This window comes from Ranitomeya variabilis, chromosome 2 (assembly GCF_051348905.1).
Source record: "Ranitomeya variabilis isolate aRanVar5 chromosome 2, aRanVar5.hap1, whole genome shotgun sequence".
NCBI classification, from domain to species: Eukaryota; Metazoa; Chordata; class Amphibia; order Anura; family Dendrobatidae; genus Ranitomeya; species Ranitomeya variabilis.
The window spans coordinates 802,066,971-802,090,053 of record NC_135233.1 but is presented as its reverse complement, the minus strand read 5'-3'; the positions used below and the strand labels follow the sequence as shown (position 1 = coordinate 802,090,053).

General features: G+C 44.8%; 1 protein-coding gene across 29 annotated transcripts in view; it reads left to right on the top strand.

Annotated features, from left to right (window-relative positions):
- RIMS1 (regulating synaptic membrane exocytosis 1) overlaps positions 1-23,083 on the top strand; it is a 535,376-nt gene that overhangs the window by 320,426 nt on the left and 191,867 nt on the right. For 12 of the 29 annotated variants that reach the window (XM_077289909.1, XM_077289904.1, XM_077289919.1 and 9 more), the window contains one exon: positions 10,310-10,339. The exons of the other annotated variants lie outside the window; for them this stretch is intronic. In XM_077289909.1, the coding sequence (XP_077146024.1) occupies positions 10,310-10,339 (30 nt within the window). The remainder of the gene's footprint in view (positions 1-10,309; positions 10,340-23,083) is intronic. 29 annotated transcript variants of the gene reach the window in all.

Genomic DNA, 23,083 nt, shown 5'->3' with positions numbered 1-23,083 from the left:
TCTGTAGCCCTATTGAGTTACATGGATAACATGAGATGGGATGTATAGCTGCTATGTAAAAGCAGCTTCTTCTCTGATGGACCTGGATCTTCCATGTACTACGTGGTTGGCCAGCTAAACACATTTTCACAACAAGTTGGGTCTTTCAGATTAGCAGCAATGTAAGGGTACCGTCACACCGTGCAATTTTCGTCGCTACGACGGCACGATCCGTGACGTCGCAGCGTCGTATGAGTATCGCTCCAGTGTCGTAGACTACGGTCACACTTTGCAATCACGGCGCTGGAGCGATGCCGAGGTTCGCTGGTAACCAGGGTAAACATCGGGTTACTAAGCGCAGGGCCGCGCTTAGTAACCTGATGTTTACCGTGGTTACCAGCGTAAAAGTAAAAAAAAACAAACAGTACATACTCACCATCTGATGTCCGTCAGGTCCCTTGCCGTCTGCTTCCTGCTCTGACTGAGTGCAGCCGTACAGTGAGAGCAGAGCGCAGCAGTGACGTCACCGCTGTGATCTGCTCTCACTTTCCGGCCGGCAGACAGACAGAGCGGGAAGCAGACGGCAAGGGACCTGACGGACATCAGATGGTCAGTATGTACTGTTTGTTTTTTTTTACTTTTGCGCTGGTAACCAGGGTAAACATCGGGTTACTAAGCGCGGCCCTGCGCTTAGTAACCCGATGTTTACCCTGGTTACAAGCGATCGCATCGCTGGATCGCTGTCACACACAACGATCCAGCGATGACAGCGGGAGATCCAGCGACGAAAGAAAGTTTCAAACGATGTGCTACGACGTACGATTCTCAGCTGGGTGCCTGATCGCAGTAGCGTGTCAGACACTGCGAGATCGTAACGATATCGCTAGAACGTCACGAATCGTGCCGTCGTAGCGATAAAAATGCCACTGTGTGACGGTACCCTAAAACCTTTTAGGTCTACTTGGCATTTTTAGATATCTGTAAATTACTATTACAGTACTGATAAAACCCTACAATTTACATGGGACTGATATCACTGTGCTGGTTACATATGATTAGATGGATTGATCAGAATGGAGAACCACCATGAAAAAAGCTATTTTTTTTAATTGATTGTTTAGTAATACATAAGTAGTCTAGAGGAATACAGGCACGTTCCTACAGTATATGGTCCCTGCTTGAGAAATTTACTGGAAACTAAACTGATAGCTTGTTGACTTCACAGATGTCAGCAGTGACTTGCTCATCATCCTAAACATCTATTCCCCATGAGAAGTCATCAAAACACAAAATTAATTTTCAAGTTAAATAAAAAGTACAGTCAGTCTCCCATCTCCCTCCTACATGATTTACTAAATGCTTCCAGTTTTAATGCATATATTCACCTATTGATAAATCAATTGGCAATCCAGTAAAAGGGGTTGCATCGGACTGGAAAAAGTGCCCGCTTTTTCCCCAAGAAATAGCATACTTATTCCTGTACTGTGTATGGTTTGTATCTAATTTTGGCCTGAGCTGCATTACCAGCCACGATCTGTCGCACTCTTGCACATACTTCTTTCTCTAATTGTTATCTTGTATAGCTGCCTCAGTTCAATGCGTTCTGCTTGTTCGGGTGACTGCTTAAAGAAGAAGAGAGCACATCTCTTAAAAGCTGACCCCTTTTTAGGATATTACATTGGTTGTATAGTCACATAATTCTATTTAGTAAAATAGTTTATTCTATTAATAGGGATAGTCCGGGGCTAAACCATTGATGACTTATCCTTGGAACAAGTCATCCATATCAGATCGGTGGTGGTTGTGCATTCAACATCTCAAACCCCCACCGACAGCTGACAGGGCCAGGACAAGGTATAAGGCAAATGGCACCCCGCTTCCACTTCAAACAACAAAAGCATGAAAACTACCTGTAATGTGGGCTTACACTATGATTAGACATTATTTATTTACTTGAGTATTTCATTAGTTAGATTTTCTTGAATAATAAATAATTTAATCAGCACAAGTTTACACCAGGGTGCACCCCCTCAAACATCTTCAGGCATCCTGCCTGCCTTATCCTACAATTTTACCTCTTCCTCATGTAAAAATGACAGTTCGGATAGTTCAGCATTAAATCTATGCCCTCTTCTCCACCCAATAACTTATTTCAGTGGATCTCTGGGCAGCTTGATCCTCGGTGGTGAAATATTTATCATCAATCCTGTGATTAGGTGATAAACGTTGGTTATGGGAAAGCTGTTTAGATATTTACTAAAGTGACTGTTCAAACCAAGCTCAGCACCTTGTAAAGGATATGACCCTAACAATAGCGACTTCAGGCATTTTTGAATAAAAAATGACTTTTAGCAAATGCAGCAAAGACTAGAGGACCTCAGTACATCCATGGCATGGCAGTCCAGTGCATTTTTCCACCTACTAATTTAACATCTTGCACCTTTGGCTCCAGTAAAGCCTGAACATTCAGTTAAAGGGATATTCTCAAGTTTGGAAGTTAGCCCCATCTGTGGAATGGAAACTGAATTTGCCCTGAGTGACATTAGCATAATCTGCCCAATTCTCTCTCTTGATATGATAGGCAGCCAGCATGATGTAAGCCGTCCTTTACTGTCCTGTCCCCTAATAAACACTCACCATAGGGGTGCACCGTGCAGGAGGATAGAGACATTAGCAGCCAATGAACACTCTTCAGTCTGATGGGACGTGTTCATTGGACCGCAGCCTCTCTCCCTGCATGACTCGCCCCTTTTTTCACTGGTGGAACTTGGAGCAGCGTCACAGCAAATAACCATGCACCGTAGTGTCTGTGCGTGATCAGAGCACGGTATGCCGGTATGTAACAAAAGTTAATAGTTTGTTAGTGAAAATTGCTCCCCTCTCCTTATGATGTGCGGTGGCGCCCTAGGCAGCTGCCTACCCATCTTCCCAGCCATAACAGCTGACACAAGTTGACGCGGCTGCTGGATGGTCATAGAAGTGTGCTGCCAGCCTCTCCAATGAGCTTTCTCCACTTGGCTTCCAACAGGCCTTGATGCAGGAGGAACGAAACGTTGGCCATCTCATAAAGTATAGTATCCCTGAACATGAAATTCTGCCAGATCAATTTTAATTATCTTTTCTGTATCTGAGGAGTGCCGCGGTTTTTCATGTATTATCCGGATATCCATCCTGAGCACCACAATCCACCCTAAGTGACGATCGTGACCTCAATATCAGATCAGTTGGGTTTTCGACATCTGTCACCCACACAGGCAGCAGATACCGGGTGTCACAGTCACCAGAAGTGGACAGTATAGGGACTTTTCTTGGGAACTGAAGCTTAGCTCCCATTGAAGTGAATGGGTTCAGCAGACATGCTTTATTTGAAAAAGAAATGGTCTTGAGTTTACATTGTAGCTCCATTTTCGCAGTTAGTCTTATTAAATAGCAAGACAAGATTCTAGATTTATTTTACATTATATCTGTTGTTTATCTTTTAACAATGGCATGACAAAAAATTCATGAAATAGGAGAACAAACCCATGCTTGAATAATGACATCTACATATATGACTCTCTACCTGTAAATATGTACAAAATCTGTTATATATACCTTGGTGATGTAGTGTAATACTACGCTGTTGCGTCTTTTACATGTTGTTGAGTTTAGTGAAATGGCAAAATCTCTCAATGTTCAGTAAACTCCATTCGAGTGCTCTCTTGTTTTATACCATTCATGCTGTTATAATTTAGGACAAATAATGTCATAAAAAAGCTCTTACACCTTCGAGGTTTTTGATGAACAGTAGTCGTGTCGTTGTTTGGTTCTCAATGTGTAGTACAGAATGTTCTATGTACTCTTTGAATAGCGTGTTCTTTCTATCTATGCATGTCGTGTCAATCTCAGCATGTTCTTGATTAATTTCCTAATGTCTTTTAACATCCATGCTTTTTTGTGTCATTGGCTTTTATAAAATAATATAACTCTTTGTAAAGTGTTAATTAACAGTTGTGTCATTTGATCAAAGCATAGTTTGAAAAATCAGAAAAAAGATTGCACAAATGACTGCAGTTGTTGATGAACTATCAATACGATAGCACATGGTATTATGCTGTTTGTATTATTTTATTTAATCTTTCTTAATATGTTTAAAAGGAAAACCACAACAAAACCGTATATATGACCAGTCATTCCTGGCAGAATATAATATACAATATTACACACAAATCTCAGACCCTTTTTGAAAAGAATTCTCATATTTGAAATAAATAAATAAAAATAAATTAATTATTGTATTACAATGTCATAAAAGTCTGATAAAAGAGGTAGTCCCTTCTTAAATACTGTATTCCCATGTGTATAGTTATAAATAAAACCAGACCCCTACTTACTGCATCTGTGCTAATCCAGCGATGTCGGCACCTGGTTTCCCGGTGCTAATATGACACTGTTATGCCACGTAGGCGCCACAAATGCTGATTGGATGCAGCACTCACATGCCAAAAAAATGGTACTGGCACAGTGCCAGTGTATGAGGACAGTGTCAGATTTTTTCTTTTACATGGGAAAATACGGCTTTTCGATTTTCTAATAACAGTCCTTACATATTACTTTCTTCTCAGTTCAATGTATTTAAGAAACCAACGAAGAGGGTGCGTTATATAAACTCTGCCTCAAAGGGTATATAGAGAGAAACCAAAAGAGAGTGGACACAAGAGCAAGATAAAATTAATCTAAATTTTTTATTGTTGAAAAATATTAAAAATATATGATAGGATATTTAGCAATAGTGACACAAAATGAGAGACGACACACAAGTGCCACGTACACACAGGAGGTATAGCAACAATAAAATTGAGCTAAACAGCCAGTCTAACAATGGTGGTATAAGAAGCAAAAGGATAAATACAGACAATCAGATTAAACATATACAAGAAATGGTCCTACCGTAGTAGTGTAGGTTGTATGTACTAATTAATGAATACCTATAATAGTCCAATGATAAAGTTTAGTGCATACAACTACTTTTGCATTAATTGAAATAGACATATATACACAGATAGGGCTGAGACTAAACGAAGTATATAGAATTCAAATTACATCAGAATAAGGCAAGATAGATGTAACAAAGTGCATAGTGCAGTCTATAATAGAACATGATATAGCCACACGTGGCTGATGCTAATGCAATAACCCTTGATGGGAAGACATGGAAAGAATGCACATTAGAATGAAGGTGCCAAATATTCAGGGGAAGTCATATGACCTTATGGAAGCCATACATAGATTGGGCAGCATGGTGGCACAGTGGCTAGCACAGCAGCCTTGCAGCGCTGGAGTCCTGGGCTCAAACCCCACTAAGGATATCATCTGCAAAGAGTTTGTATGTTCTCTCCGTGTTTGCATGGGTTTCCCCCGGGTACTCCGGTTTCCTCCCACATTCCAAAGACATACTGACAGTGATGATAATGTGTGCAAAACTGTAAAGCGCTGCGGAATATGTTAGCGCTATATAAAAATAAAGATTATTATTATTGATGTGAAGTAAGTATACATAATGTTATTTAAGTATGATAGACCAACCTGTGATGGACGTGGGAAGAGGAAGACCCCAACGCAGGTTTCGCACACTGCTTCTTCGGGGGGCGTGGGTTAGAAGCAGTGTGCGAAACGTGCATTGGGGTCTTCCTCTTCCCACGTCCATCACAGGTTGGTCTATCATGCTTAAATAACATTATGTATACTTACTTCACATCACCCTATGTATGGCTTCCATACATCCACAGACAGCTGTTTCGGGGTATTTGCCTCTCATCAGTGTGGAGTAGGAAACTAGCTATTAGGAGCAGTGCCTGGTGAAAAGACTATAAACATAAGGACAAATGCATGTAGGAAAGCCAAATACCCCGAAACAGCTGTCTGTGGATGGATACCATGTTTTGGCATAGGTGGTTTTCCTTTATTGGATGCTGCCCTTCCCGTGGTTGTTCCTTCCCGGTGAAAGACCTGGCTATTCATTGCTTGCGTTGAGAAACACGTGATGGTGTCTCCGCGGCTTTTCTACATGCATCTGCATATTTCCCTTAAGGGATGGGGGCAGTGTTTTGGATCACTGCTTTGAGAAACACGTGATGGTGTCTCCGTGGTGTTGGATGTTTTGATCTCCCCGAGGTCATTCGTCCTTATGTTTATAGTCTTTTCACCAGGCACTGCTCCTAATAGCCAGTTTCCTACTCCACACTGATGAGGGGCAAATACCCCGAAACAGCTGTCTGTGGATGGATACCATGTTTTGGCATAGGTGGTTTTCCTTTATTGGATGCTGCCCTTCCCGTGGTTGTTCCTTCCCGGTGAAAGACCTGGCTATTCATTGATTGCGTTGAGAAACACGTGATGGTGTCTCCGCGGCTTTTCTACATGCATTTGCATATTTCCCATAAGGGATGGGGGCAGTGTTCTGGATCACTGCGTTGAGAAACACATGATGGTGTCTCCGCGGTGTTGGATGTTTTGATCTCCCCGAGGTCATTCGTCCTTATGTTTATAGTTCTTTTTTAGAATGGGTGGTGAAGGACATTTCGGCCTGTGATTCCGTCATTCACTATCTGGACGATTTTTTGTTTGTCGGCTCAGCAGGATCGGATCGGTGTGGGAGGCTTTTGAGGGCCGTGGAGTGGGTGGCTGATCGTTTTGGTGTTCCTTTGGCTCCGGGAAAAACAGAAGGCCCGAGTACATGTTTGAGTTTCTTGGGAATTGTGATACATACGGTTAAGTGGGAGTTTAGGTTGCCTGTCGAGAAGATAGAGAGGTTGCGCAAGGATTTGTCTCGGGCTCGGCGTTTGAAGAAAGTGAAGTTGCAGGATCTTCAATCATTGCTTGGAAAGCTTAATTTTGCCTGTCGGATCATGCCCATGGGGAGAGTGTTTTCAAGAAAGCTGGCGATGGCCACGGCTGGTGTTCGTGCCCCGCATCATTTCATTCGGTTACCTGCAGAGTTAAAGGAGGATTTGGCAGTTTGGAGCACATTTTTGGAAACTTATAACTGTCGTTCTTTGCTGATGGAGGAGGTTGGGACAACGATTCGTTGGAGTTTTTTACGGATGCCGCTGGAGGTACTGGCTTCAGAGCGTACTTCAGAGGGCAGTGGTGTGCAGCACCTTGGCCGGCAGAGTGGTTTTCGTCTGGTCTGGTTCGCAGGATCGCGTTGCTGGAAATTTTTCCTATTTTGGTGGCAGTGCATTTATGGCAACAGGAATTTTGTAACAGACGCATTCGTTTCAACTGCGATAATATGGGGGTGGTTTGCACGGGACACGGTCTCACCGCGTCATCACCGCCCGTGGTGCGGGTGCTTCGACAGTTGGTGCTATCATGTTTGGCCTTGAACTCTCATGTTACGGCGTCTCATGAGCCTCGTGTTCGTAACTCCATTGCTGACTCTCTTTCTCGATTTCAGTTCGAGCGTTTCCGGTCTTTGGCTCCGGAAGCATAGGCCATCGGTTTGGAATGCCCGGCGGGACTTTGGCTTGTGGCATCCGGGACGCGGAAAAGTTGATCAAGTCGTCGTTGGCTCCAAAAACTTGGGAGGCTTATCAGGCAATTTGGTCGTCTTGGGAAAGAGTGTTGGCGGCTTGCCCTGGTGAGGGGGTGGGGGTACAGATGAGCAAGTGGGGGCATTGTTATCTTGGTTGAATAGTGGGGCTTTAGACGGTTGGTCTTGTACGAAGGTGTCTCGCATTATGGCTGTGCTGGCTTTTGGTTTTAAATTACGGGGGCAACAGGATTTGTCCAAGGCTTTTTTGGTGAGACAGGCTGTTAAGGGTTTTCGTAGAAGGAAGTGTCAATTAGATTTGAGGCGTCCGGTGTCCTTTTCCTTGTTGGAAAGGTTGGGGGAGGTGTTGGTTTCTTGTTGTGGGTCGGATTTCGAATGTTGTTTGTTCAGGGTGGCTTTTCCTTTTGCCTTCTTTGGTGCAATGAGAATCGGGGAATTGTTGTCTCCCTCCAAAAAAGTTATGGGGGGGATATTAGCACGGGATGTCTTATTGTCTGGTGGGCGGGTAGAGTTTTGCTTGCGTCGTTCAAAGACGGACCCGGAAGGACGGGGTAAGAAGGTTGTGTTGGGTGCTGTCGCCGGGTCAGGAATGTGTCCGGTGAGTTGTTTGGTGCGTTTTTGGGAGCTTATGCCTAATAGGGTAGGTCCTCTACTCTTCCATGAGGATGGTTCCTTCCTTTCGAGATATCAGTTTACTATGGTTTTTAAGAAGGCGCTCAAAGTTTTGGGGTTGGATGATCATCGTTTTGCGCCTCACTCTTTTCGCATTGGGGCAGCAACGGAGGCGGCTGTGGGTGGCTTAGGGGTTGATGTCATTAAGCGTATTGGGAGATGGAGATCGGATAGGTATCACAGTTATGTGAGGCCTTAGGGGGTGTTGTTTCTTACCAGCATTGTCAATTTGTTTGGCTTTTAAAAAGATGTAAGAGGCTTGTTTTTTGAGTTATTTGTGTTTGTATTTTTCAGATCCCTTGCCGCTATTGGTGTGAATTTTCGGCCATTCCTATATACACTGGGGAGCACTGCGAGCGGATGTACGGTCGGAGGGTAGACAGCTTGGATTTGATCCGAAGATGGCGGTGGTCAGATGGATTGGTTTTAGGGGAATGTCCTGGAATAGGGTGTTGCGGTAGATACATAATGCTGTCATTTTGGATAAGTCCCCAGATATTTTGGTGCTACACGTAGGGGGTAACGATTTGGCTGTTCGACCTTTTAGGGAATTGATCAGGGATATAAAGCAAGATTTGTTACGTTTATGGCTTTTGTATCCTGGGTTATCCGTTGTGTGGTCGGATATTGTGCAGCGCAAACGTTGGAGGAATATGCGGTCGTTGGAAAAAATTGACAAGGCCAGGATAAAAGTTAATAGGGCTATCTCAGCTTTTGTGGTCAGGAATGGTGGGGTTGCCGTCAGGCATTTTGAGTTAGAGAAAGGGGATGGTGCTTTCTGGTTGGCCGATGGGGTGCATTTAAATGCGGTCAATATGGATTTTTGGGCGCTTGGTTTGCAAGAAGGTGTGGAGAAGGCCATAGCTTTTCGTTTCGGTGGCATCTCGGGCCTTTGAGGTATTCAAAGTCCCTCGTTGTGGTGGCTGGGTGGAGTCCTTGGAGTTGGTGGAAATTGGGTTGGGGGATCCATTGGATTATGGCTCCTCCGTCTTTGGAATTCAACTCGTTTTGGATCTGGTGAATTGTGGAAGGGGGTTCTGGCAGGGGTGGTCGGTTCCCCTTGAATTTTAGCGTGAACAGTGAACCCGCTGGGTTTTTGGTGCTCCCGAGCCAGTGTGGTAGCGGCTGGGAGTAATTTGGTTTGATGTACGTTCACGCTATGCAGTGTTAATCACCAGATTCCTGGGAGCTCCAAGGACTCCTCCTAGAGTTTAAAAAGGTTATTGATGTGTATTGTAATGTATTTTATTTTATGTTAAATAAAGGCTGCTGTGGCCTATAATATTCCAAAGAAATTGCCTCATGTTTTTATTTGAAGCTAATGCCATGCTTCTTGGGTTTGTAAAAGGTGGGATAGGTTGTGCTTCCTTACCCCGGGTACTCAGCATTACCAGGGTCATGTCAAACTACTGCACCCAGTAAACTAGGTAATATATCACTGCAATCAGAGTCTCTGTCCCGATATTCTGCTCTGTCAGGTTAGATAGCAAAAAACTGATGACAGATTCCCTTTAATGATTTCTTTATGTATGTAGATTTTAACTGTAAGGCTATGTGCACACGTTGCAGATTTACTGCGGGTCCGCAGCGTTTTTTTCCGCGCAGAAACGCTGCAGATCCGCAATGTGATTTACAGTACAATGTAAATCAGTAGGAAAAAAAAAAATGCTGTGCTAATGGTGCAGAAAATTGAAAGAAGGAGCATGTCACTTCTTTTGTGTGGATCTGCAGTTTTTCTGCACCCTTCCATTATAGAAATCCGCAGGTGTAAAAATCTGCACCTGCATTTTCTGCCAGGAGATGCAGATTTTGTGCAGAAAATTCTGCACCCCAATCCGCAAAGTGTGCACATAGCCTAAAGTGTTAAAAGTTTAAATATCATCAGAAGTGAGGAGACATTTCCAACCTTCTAGCACATCTGTGGATGTCACTTTATATCACCCTTGTTGAAGTTTTCCTTTATTTCATATTCTGTGTCTTTAATAAATTGATCATACTGCTTTGTTTTTCCTGCATAGTGTATTGTGTTTCTCATTTGTCTTCTGTAGCACGTATTTGTCTAATGTATACTCTGCTGATTTCTTTCTTTTGTTTCTCATCATACTATGCATTATATCATTGAAGAACGAGAGAGTTATAACTCATCTTCAACAGGTAATTATGAATCAATATTGAATATCTGTAAATCAGTGCTATATAGCTGATGTTTCATTTCACCAACCAGCCTGGCCTTATCAGGTTTTGAAGTTGGACTATTGTTTGCGCAAACTGGATTAGATCTGTTCTGGTAGTCTATGAGAAGACATGATGATAGTGATGGGCACGCAATGTGTAAGTTGTCAAACTTCAAAGGGATGTCCAGGATTGGACAAAAATATCTAAAAACAGTGCCACACCAGTTTGCAGGTTGTTTTTAGCATTGTCAGCTCATTCTTATTATCTTCAATAGCACTGAGCTGCAATATCATAGATCGTATGGGTATATGCCCACGATCAGGATTGCTGCGGTTTTGACACTGCGTATTCATGCAGTGTAAACCCGTAGCGGCCAGATATTACAGTATAGTGGAGGTGATTTCTAAAAATCCCATGTACTCTATGCGTACATGTGCACCTGTGGCTCATCCGACGAGACTGTCATGAGGTGTTTCTTTCAGGACCGCAACATGTCAATTTCTTTTTAGTTTCCGCAACAGAAATTTAATCAGTAGATTGTATTGAATTCAGTAAATCCACATAGTTCAGTGAACCCATGCAGACTTTCCTCCGTTCTATAGAACGCAGCGAAAATATACTGCATCCAATATGCTGCTACTTCCGGATCGTGATCATATAGCCTATAGGGACAGGTGTTTCCTAAAGAAAGCAGCCATGTTTTTTCTAATTTTAGATAACCTCTTTGAAGTTCTATTTGGCACCCCTAGCATTGTACACACTATGTGTAGCAGTCGATGTCTGAAATGTCAAAATTACACAGGGTACATTGGGAAAGTCCATGTCCACAAGATTCTCTGAGCAAAAGGCAAGTGTAGAGCAATATGTCCAACTATTTTGCTAACCAGGTCAGGATGAAACATCCTTTTCCACATTTTCTTAAATGGCTTCTTCTAAAACAGGGTTTCTTAATCTTTTCTACATGTTTTGGCCAATGAATTTGTTATGTTGACAGGTCCACTGAGCATAAATTACCAGGTAAAGCACCAAATACTACAGTGGAGCTTAACTAGCAGCAACACTTTTCTCCTTCCTACTCTTCAATGCCATTGTCCCCATTTGTACCTCTTCCCCACAGGCAGCAGCATTGTTATCCTTTTCCCCCTAACCCATGGACAGCAGCATTCAGTCTCACTAGTAACACATTGTTCCCTTCCCCCTACCCCATTGACAATAATATAGATCTTCCTACCCCTACTCACTGTCATTTTTTCCCTGTCCAGCACTTGCCCAATGGCAGCGCCTTGTCCACTTTGACATCCTTCCCCCCCACAGGTGTCATGAAATATGACATAAGCCTGATTGTGTCATGACTCATACAGAGCTCTGCTACATCTTTTGCATTTGCAAATGACATGCACCCAAGCTACAGTTGTGACCCCCCCTCGCCCCTCCTTCTCTCTCTCTCCCTGCTGGCTTGTGTAATCCAATACTCCTTCCCCCTCCCTCAAGAATGTGATGATTGTCAGCAACCAGTTCTTTGTCTGAAACATGTGCTTCTTTGTTTATGATAGAGTTATTCAAGATGAAAATAACTCAACCCCAAATAGTGATATAGGTGTGAAACTTACATTTTTGGCATTTGCTTTGATTGAGCTACCGACCCTTTAGTTTTCTAAGCTCCAACACCAGCAGAATAAGAGAAATAGATTTCTGCCTAACCGGGTCATACTTCCACTCCATGTTTAGACTTAATAGAATGCTAATTTTAAAACAAGATCAATGATAGTCTTGTTGTTGCACCATGAGGCCCCCCCACCGAGTTATGAAATGAATGAAGTTTTGGTGGCTTTGAAAAGGGGTGTGCATTCCAGGGCGCAGCCCACTCAGTGAGGTCACGGAGCAGAGAATATGACCTGAATGAGCACAGTTAGGAGGAGGTCTTTTGCCCGAGGAATCAGCCTGAAGAGGCTGTGTGTAATATGCTGCTGCAGTACAGTATAGTGCAACCTCCACCAATTGGTGCTGGTGAGGGAAGAGAGGTTGCACACACAGCGTAGCAACACTGAGCAGCAGCACAGATGCCACAGGTAACGAAAGAGTAGTCCGACAAGCCGAATCCAAAACTGTCAGGAGCCGAAGTACCAAAGATAACAGCAAAACACGTAGTCGGGGACAAGCAAGAAGTTGGAGCCTACCGGGAACGTGGTAACCAAAATGTGAGACTCAAGATGAAGTCTGGGTACAAGCCAGAGTCGAAGCCAGTCGGGGAGCATGGTATCAGAGATGGAAAACAAGGGGCGAAGTCCAGAGATCAGGTCGAGTCATACACGGGTACAGGCAGTCAGAGGCAAAAGGATCACTAAGGTATACAGGTCAGGGGCTCAAATCAGGAAGCATGAACTATAGCTGACACTGGCCCACAGGCTGCAGAGGACTGAAATAGCCCAGCCAGCTTCAAAACGAAGCAGAGGGGATTAACTCCTGCATGACCAGTCCAGAGACAGGACAGCTGAAAACAAACTCAGGACTGGATCATAACAGTACCCCCCTGGCAATGGGGGCCACCAGACCCCCAGGCTTCTCTGGATAATGAGCATGAAAGGCCCAGACCAGCCGATCTGCATGGACCGAACGCGCCGGCACCCACGACTGGTCCTCAGGACCGTAACCTTTCCAATGGACCAAGTACTGCAGTGAACGGCGGAGCATAAGAGAATCCACCACCCGTTCCACCTCATACTCGGTCTGGCTATCCACCACAACAGGCGGCGGGTGCGAGGGAGATTCACCTGAGGAAGGCACCGACTGCTTCAGAAGCGCCTTAAAGAATACATTGAGGATCTGCAATGATGGAGGCAAGCGCAGATGAAAGGCCACAGGATTAACCACCTCTAAAATTTCATAAGGGCCAATAAACTTGGGACCCAACTTAGCAGAGGGAATCTTCAATCTAATATTCTTAGTGGATAACCATACCTTATCCTCCAGCTGGTAAGCCGGCCCCACAGAACGTCGTTTATCGGCAAAAAATGTATACTTGCCCTAAGCCTCCCCAGTATTTCTCTGAACCTCCCTTCAGATCTCCCCCAACCACGGAAAGGTCGAATCAGCCCCTGGACACCCCAAATCCTGTCGGGAAAACTCACCAAAGTGAGGGTGAAACCCATAGTTGCAGAACAACAGGCAAGTACAGTGGACTGATTGATACGATTATTGAAAGCAAATTCCGCCATGGGTACCGCAGAGCACCAATCATCCTGTCTGGACATAGCAAGACATCGCAATATCTGCTCCAAAGACTGATTAGTCCTTTCAGTTTGACCATTGGTCTTGGGATGGTAGGCCGATGAAAAGGACACTGATACCTAGCCTTTTACAAAAGGCCCTCCAGAATTTTGCCACGAATTGCACCCCTCTATCAGACACCACACTGAAGGGCACATGATGCAATCGGACCACATGCTTAATTAATAGTTTTGATAGAGTCTCAGCATTGGGGAGGCCCGCCAAAGGTACAAAATGTGCCTGCTGCTCAACAACTACCCAGATCACGGTTTTTCCATTAGAGGGGGGAAGATCGGTGATAAAATCCATGGACAGATGAGTCCACGGTCTATCTGGAATTGGCAGTGGCACTAATTTCCCGGTCGGCCGGTTACGGGAGGTTTTAGCATGAGCACAAGTTTCACAGGAAGACACAAACCCAATGACATCAGAAGCCAGCGAAGACCACCAAAATAGCCTAGTGATGGCCTTACGCATGGCCGAGATTCCAGGATGCCCAGTAAGAGCCAAGTCATGGAACTCCTGAAGCACACTTAACCCATACTAGCAGGTACAAAGACCTTATTATCAAGTACGGATGAAGGAGCAAGAGAGTAGGCCTCACGAATCTCTAGTTCCAATGCTGAGGACACCACAACCACCACCACTCCACGCTGAAGAATGGAGGAAGGAGGTTCAGGAGGTGAAACTGGATCCAGGCTGCGAGATAAAGCATCAGCCTTCACATTCTTGGACCCTGGTCTGAAAGTAATAGAAAACTGAAAAAAAGTGACCACCTTGTCTGTCTCGGGGTCAAACGTTTGGCAGATTCGATGTAAGACAGATTCTTGTGATCCGTAATGACAGTGATATGATGGGCAGCCCCCTCCAAAAAATGACTCCATTCTTCAAATGCCAATTTAATAGCCAACAGCTCCCAGTTACCCACATCATAATTCCTCTCAGCAGAGGAAAATTTTCTCGAAAATAAGGGACAAGTTCTTAAGTTAGTCAACGTGGTGGGCTCTTGAGACAACACAGCCCCCACTCCCACCTCCGAGGCATCCACCTCTACGATTAATGGTTTAGATAAATCAGGTTGAACCAGTACGGGAACAGTCATGAAACAGTTCTTCAAAGAAGAAAACGCCACCAAAGCTGGATCTGACCAGTTTTTGAGATCAGCCCCCTTACAAATTAAATCCGTGAGGGGTTTGACCACCTGAGAAAACCCCTTAATGAATTTTCTATAATAATTGGCGAAACCCAGAAAACGCTGAAGACCCTTGAGATCTCTGGGTTGCACCCAATCCACAATAGCCTGTACCTTCCCAGGGTTCATACGAAACCCCTTAGTGGACAAAATAACCGCTAGAAAGGAAAATTCCTGAGCAAAAAATGAACACTTCTCTGGTTTAGCAAATATTGAGTTCTCTTTAAACCTCAGAAGAACTGCACGGAGGTGGCCCATGTGACTCTGTCAGAAGAATATATGAGGATGTCATCCAAATAAATTACCATGAAACGCCCAATAACATGTGAGAAAACATGATTCATGAAATTCTGCTGGCGCGTTAGTCAGGCCGAAGGGCATATCCAAATTCTCAAACAGACCCTCAGAGGTGTGAAATGCAGTTTTCCACTCATCCCCCTCCCGCATATAGATGAGATTGTATGCCCCCTGAGGTCCAACTTAGAGAACCACCTGGCCCCCGACAATTGATTGTACAAATCAGGTATAAGTGAGAGGGGACAAGTATTTCTTAGGGTGATTTTATTCAGTAATCGAAAATCGAGGCATGGGCGTAAACCACCATCCTTTTTCTTCATGAAAAAGAACCCTGCAGTCATGGGAGAGACATATGGCCGAATCTACCCTTTGCGGAGGCTATCGGAGATATATTCCTTCATAGCGGTCCACTCAGGGGCAGAGAGATTGTACAGATGGGCTTTGGGCAATTTGGCACTGGGAACAAGATCAACAGCACAATCGAACGAATGGGTGGTGTGGTGGCAGAACCTCAGCATCCTTTTCAGAGAACACATCCTCAAAGTCCTTCAGGTACTCCGGAATACCCTCCAGACTGACTGACACAGATACAGTAACGAGACATTTCTTAGAACAATTGGGACCCCATTTAACAATGTCCCGAGATTCCCAGTTTATCACAGGATTATGTAATTGCAACCAGGGGAACCTGTTGTGATCCGGTGACCTTGGAGCCGCATGAAAACTTTCTCTGGAGTCGGTGGAACCTGTACTGACCGCAAATCCTGAACTAACACCGCAACTAGAAGTAGCCGTGGGGTGTGCCTAACAAACCCTAGACACCTCGACACAGCCGGAGGACTAAATACCCCTATAGATGGTAATAGGAATGCTATCTTGCCTCAGAGCAGACCCCCAAAGGATAGGCAGCCCCCCACGAATAATGACTGTGAGTAGGAGAATAATAGACACATGCAGGTAGAAAACAGGATTTAGCAAAAGAGGCCACTCTAGCTAAATAGGAAAGGATAGGACAGATTACTAGGCGGTCAGTATTAAAACCCTTCCAAAAATATCCACAACAGATAATACAAAAAGTTCCACAATCTAACTAAAGACATGGAATGTATATCTGCCACTCCAGAGAATCCAGCAAGACTGAGAAAATACTGACACAATCTAAGCTGGACAAGAAAACACAAAGAATAGCACTGAATTGTGAAGCACACAGCATGTGTGCCACAGGGAAAAAAAAACCAGACACTTATCTTTGCTGATTTGGCAGAAAGACAGGAGGAACCAGGCAGAGGTCCAACACCTCCCAACAACAATTGACAACTGGCAAGGACTAATGAATCCTGCACATCTAAATACCCCAGTCAGAACTGCAATCAGCAGACACACCTGACCAGGACTGCAACCCAGGGACAACTGCATTACCACCTACTACCACCGGAGGGAATCCAAAAGCAGAATTCACAACAGTACCCTCCCCTTGAGGAGGGGTCACCGAAACCTCACCAGCGCCCCCAGGCCGATCAGGACGAGCCAGATGAAAGGCACGGACCAGATCAGCAGCATGGACATCAGAAGCAAAAACCCAAGAATTATCCTCTTGGCCATAACCCTTCCATTTGACAAGGTACTGAAGCCTCCGCCTCGAAAAACGAGAATCCAAAATCTTCTCAACCACATACTCCAACTCCCCATCAACCAAAACAGGGGCCGGAGGATCAACAGAGGGAACAACGGGCACCACATATTTCCGCAATAAAGATCTATGGAAGACATTATGGATAGCAAAAGAGGCCGGAAGCGCCAATCGAAAAGACACCGGATTAATAATCTCAGAAATCCTATAAGGACCAATAAACCGAGGCTTAAACTTAGGGGAAGAGACCTTCATAGGAACATGACGGGAAGACAACCAAACCAAATCCCCAACCCGAAGCCGGGAACCAACATACCGACGACGGTTAGCAAAACGTTGAGCCTCCTCCTGAGACAACACCAAATTGTCCACCACATGAGCCCAAATCTGCTGCAACCTGTCAACCACAGAATCCACACCAGGACAGTCAGAAGGCTCAACCTGCCCAGAACAAAAACGAGGATGAAAACCAAAATTACAAAAAAAAGGCGAAACCAAAGTAGCCGAACTAGCCCGATTATTAAGGGCAAACTCGGCCAATGGCAAAAAGGCCACCCAATCATCCTGATCGGCAGACACAAAGCATCTCAAATAAGTCTCCAAAGTCTGATTAGTTCGCTCGGTCTGGCCATTTGTCTGAGGATGAAATGCAGAAGAAAAAGACAAATTAATGCCCAGCCTAGCACAAAAGGCCCGCCAAAACCTAGAAACAAACTGGGAACCTCTGTCGGACACAATATTCTCCGGAATACCATGCAAACGAACCACATGCTGAAAAAACAACAGAACCAACTCTGAAGAGGAAGGCAATTTAGGCAAAGGCACCAAATGAACCATCTTAGAAAACCGGTCACAAACAACCCAGATAACCGACATCCTCTGGGAAACCGGAAGATCAGAAATAAAATCCATAGAAATATGCGTCCAGGGCCTCTCAGGGACCGGCAATGGCAAAAGTAACCCACTAGCACGGGAACAACAAGGCTTGGCCCGCGCACAAGTCCCACAGGACTGCACAAAAGAACGCACATCACGTGACAACGAAGGCCACCAAAAGGACCTACCAACCAAATCTCTGGTACCAAAAATACCAGGATGACCAGCCAACACAGAACAGTGAACCTCAGAAATCACTCTACTAGTCCATCTGTCAGGAACAAACAATTTCCCCACAGGACAGCGGTCAGGTCTATCAGCCTGAAATTCCTGAAGAACCCGCCGTAAATCAGGGGAAATGGCAGAAAGGACCACCCCTTCTTTCAGAATGCCGACCGGTTCAAGGACCTCAGGAGAATCAGGCAAAAAACTCCTAGAAAGGGCATCAGCCTTAATATTCTTAGAACCCGGAAGATACGAAACCACGAAATCAAAACGGGAAAAAAACAAGGACCATCGAGCCTGTCTAGGACTCAGCCGTTTGGCAGACTCGAGGTAAATCAAATTCTTATGATCGGTCAGGACCACAATACGGTGCTTAGCTCCCTCAAGCCAATGTCGCCACTCCTCAAACTCCCACTTCATAGCCAACAACTCCCGATTGCCGACATCATAATTGCGTTCAGCAGGCGAAAACTTGCGGGAGAAGAAGACACACGGTTTCATCAAAGAACCAACAGAATCCCTCTGAGACAAAACGGCCCCTGCCCCAATCTCAGAAGCATCAATCTCAACCTGAAACGGAAGAGAAACATCTGGTTGGCGCAACACCGGAGCAGAAGTAAATCGGCGTTTAAGCTCCTGAAAGGCAGAGACAGCCGCAGAGGACCAATTCGACACATCAGCGCCTTTTTTCGTCAAATCAGTCAAGGGTTTAACCACGCTGGAGAAGTTAGCAATGAAACGGCGATAAAAATTTGCAAAACCCAAACATTTCTGAAGGCTCTTCACGGATGTGGGTTGAATCCAATCATGAATGGCCTGAACCTTAACCGGATCCATCTCCATAGATGAGGGAGAAAAAATAAAGCCCAAAAAAGAAACCTTCTGCACCCCAAAGAGGCACTTAGACCCCTTCACAAACAAAGCATTGTCACGAAGGATCTGAAATACCATCCTGACCTGTTCCACATGAGACTCCCAATCATCGGAAAAAATCAAAATATCGTCCAAATATACAATCAAGAATTTATCAATATAAGTCCGGAAGATATCATGCATGATATCAGATGGAGCGTTAGTGAGCCCGAATGGCATCACAAGGTATTCAAAATGGCCTTCGGGCGTATTAAACACAGTTTTCCATTCATCACCCTGCTTAATACGAACAAGATTATATGCCCCCCGCAGGTCAATCTTCGTAAACCAACTAGCCCCCTTAATCCTAGCAAACAAATCGGAAAGCAAAGGTAAAGGGTATTGAAACTTGACCGTGATCTTATTCAAGAGGCGATAATCAATACAAGGTCTCAAGGAGCCATCCTTCTTAGCAACAAAAAAAAAACCTGCTCCCAACGGTGAAGAAGATGGCCGAATATGCCCTTTTTCCAAAGACTCCTTAACATAACTTCGCATGGTGGTATGTTCAGGCACAGACAGGTTGAAAAGTCGGCCCTTAGGAAACTTACTGCCTGGAATCAAGTCAATCGCACAATCACAGTCCCTGTACGGTGGAAGGGAACTGGACTTGGGCTCATCGAATACATCCTGAAAATCAGACAAAAACTCTGGAATTTCAGAAGAGGAAGAAGAGGAGATTGACATCAAAGGAACATAATTATGAACCCCCTGACAACCCCAACTAGTCACAGACATAGATTTCCAATCCAACACAGGATTATGTACCTGCAACCACGGGAAACCCAGCACGATAACATCATGCAAATTATGCAACACCAGAAATCGACAATCTTCCTGATGGGCTGGCGCCATGTGCATGGTCACCTGTGTCCAAAACTGGGGCTTATTTTTAGCCAAAGGTGTAGCATCAATCCCCCTTAAAGGAATAGGGTTCTGCAAAGGCTGCAAGGGAAAACCACAATGCCTGGCAAACTCAAAATCCATTAAGTTCAAGGCGGCGCCTGAATCCACAAACGCCATGACAGAAAATGTTGACAATGAGCAGATCAAGGACACCGATAACAGAAATTTAGGTTGTACAGTACTGATAGTAAATGAACTAGCGATCCTTTTTGTCCACTTAGGGCAGACTGAAATGACATGAGAAGCGTCGCCACAATAATAACACAACCTATTCTGACGTCTGAATCCTTGTCGTTCCGTTCTAGACAAAATCCTATCACACTGCATTGGCTCAGGACTTTGCTCTAAGGACGACGCCACAGCTCGCACAGTTTGACGCTCCCGCAAACGCCGATCAGAGACATAGAATCACTCAGACCGGAAGGCGTGGGAAACCCCACCATAACATCTTTAACGGATTCAGAAAGACCCTTTCTGAAAATTGCCGCCAAAGCATCATCATTCCATTTAGTCAACACAGACCATTTTCTAAATTTCTGACAATACAATTCTGCCGCCTCTTGACCCTGAGACAGGGCCAACAAGGTTTTCTCCGCTTGATCCACAGAATTCGGTTCATCATATAATAATCCTAAAGCCTGAAAAAAGGAATCTACATTAAGCAAGGCCAGATTCCAGGGAAAATGCCCAATCCTGTGGATCGCCACGCAGCAGGGAGATGACAATTTTAACCTGCTGAATGGAATCACCGGAGGATCGCGGTCTCAGAGCAAAAAACAGTTTACAATTGTTTTTAAAACCCAAAAATTTGGACATATCACCAAAAAACAAATCAGGAGTGGGAATCTTCGGCTCTAAAGCAGGAGTCTGAACAATATAATCAGAAATATCCTGTACCCTAGCAGCAAGCTGGTCTACACAAGAAGCTAGTTCCTGAACATCCATGCTGGCACAAGACTCCTCAGCCACCCATAAATAAAGAGGGAAGAGAAGACAAAACAGACTGCAGAAAAAAAAATGGCTCAACACCTTTCTTCCCTTCTTCTGAGATGCACTTAACTCATTATTGGCCAGTTGTACTGTTGTGATCCGGTGACCTTGGAGCCACATGAAAACTTTCTCTGGAGTCGGTGGAACCTGTACTGACCGCAAATCCTGAACTAACACCGCAACTAGAAGTAGCCGTGGGGTGTGCCTAACAAACCCTAGACACCTCGACACAGCTGGAGGACTAAATACCCCTATAGATGGAAATAGGAATGCTATCTTGCCTCAGAGCAGACCCCCAAAGGATAGGCAGCCCCCCACGAGTAATGACTGTGAGTAGGAGAAGAATAGACACACGCAGGTAGAAAACAGGATTTAGCAAAAGAGGCCACTCTAGCTAAATAGGAAAGGATAGGACAGATTACTAGGCGGTCAGTATTAAAACCCTTCCAAAAATATCCACAACAGATAATACAAAAAGTTCCACAATCTAACTAAAGACATGGAATGTACACTCACCGGCCACTTTATTAGGTACACCATGCTAGTAACGGGTTGGACCCCCTTTTGCCTTCAGAACTGCCTCAATTCTTCGTGGCATAGATTCAACAAGGTGCTGGAAGCATTCCTCAGAGATTTTGGTCCATATTGACATGATGGCATCACACAGTTGCCGCAGATTTGTCGGCTGCACATCCCAAAGATGCTCCATACAAGGCAGGATGGATCCATGCTTTCATGTTGTTTACGCCAAATTCTGACCCTACCATCCGAATGTCGCAGCAGAAATCGAGACTCATCAGACCAAGCAACGTTTTTCCAATCTTCTACTGTCCAATTTCGATGAGCTTGTACAAATTGTAGCCTCAGTTTCCTGTTCTTAGCTGAAAGGAGTGGTACCCGGTGTGGTCTTCTGCTGCTGTAGCCCATCTGCCTCAAAGTTCGACGCACTGTGCGTTCAGAGATGCTCTTAGGCCTACCTTGGTTGTAACGGGTGGCGATTTGAGTCACTGTTGCCTTTCTATCAGCTCGAACCAGTCTGCCCATTCTCCTCTGACCTCTGGCATCAACAAGGCATTTCCGCCCACAGAACTGCCGCTCACTGGATTTTTTTTCTTTTTCGGACCATTCTCTGTAAACCCTAGAGATGGTTGTGCGTGAAAATCCCAGTAGATCAGCAGTTTCTGAAATACTCAGACCAGCCCTTCTGGCACCAACAACCATGCCACGTTCAAAGGCACTCAAATCACCTTTCTTCCCCATACTGATGCTCGGTTTGAACTGCAGGAGATTGTCTTGACCATGTCTACATGCCTAAATGCACTGAGTTGCCGCCATGTGATTGGCTGATTAGAAATTAAGTGTTAACAAGAAGTTGGACAGGTGTACCTAATAAAGTGGCCAGTGAGTGTATATCTGCCACTCCAGAGAATCCAGCAAGACTGAGAAAATGCTGACACAATCTAAGCTGGACAAGAAAACACAAAGAATAGCGCTGAATTGTGAAGCACACAGCATGTGTGCCACAGGGAAAAAAAACCCCAGACACTTATCTTTGTTGATTTGGCAGAAAGACAGGAGGAACCAGGCAGAGGTCCAACACCTCCCACCAACAATTGACAACTGGCAAGGACTAATGAATCCTGCACACCTAAATACCCCAGTCAGAACTGCAATCAGCAGACACCCCTGACCAGGACTGCAACCCAGGGACAACTGCATTACCACCTACTACCACCGGAGGGAACCCAAAAGCAGAATTCACAACAGGAACCCCAACACCAGTCCCACAGGCAGATTGTCCATAACAAAACATGAAATACGTTCCTGGTGCAAGGAACTCACTTTAAGGAGAAACTCCTCTGAAACCATTTTGATTACATTCTTAGCCAGTGGTGTTTTGTCAATGGCAACAACATAAATAGGAGTCTCCAGCCTAACTGTCCCTAACTTACACCTGGACACCAAGTCAGAGTTAATAAAGTTAATGGATGACCCGCAATCCACGAAGGCAGAAGTAGACACGGAGCCACTCCCACAACAAAGTTCCACTTCCAGCAAAATTTTCGAAAATGCAAAAAAAGGTACCTGAGAGTCTGGGTGACTACCACGACAATCACCCAGACTCAGCCACTTGTTGGTTGGTGGACAGGAGAAGCAGTCTTTTTTCCAATGTCCAGGGTCTCCGCAGTAGAAACATAACTTTGCTTCAAGCTGTCGTCTCCTCTCCTTTTCCTTGAGATTGGCGGTCCCCACCTCCATAAGTTCAGACTGAGGCAAAACAACAGGACCAGCAGAGAACAATGGAACCTCTCGCTATGCAACACCTCTCTCCTGTAGCCTCCATTCCATGCGGATAGCCTGAGTCATAGTTTCCTACAGTGAGCTGGAAGGTGGATGGAGTGCCAGGGCGTCCTTCAGGTAATCCGCC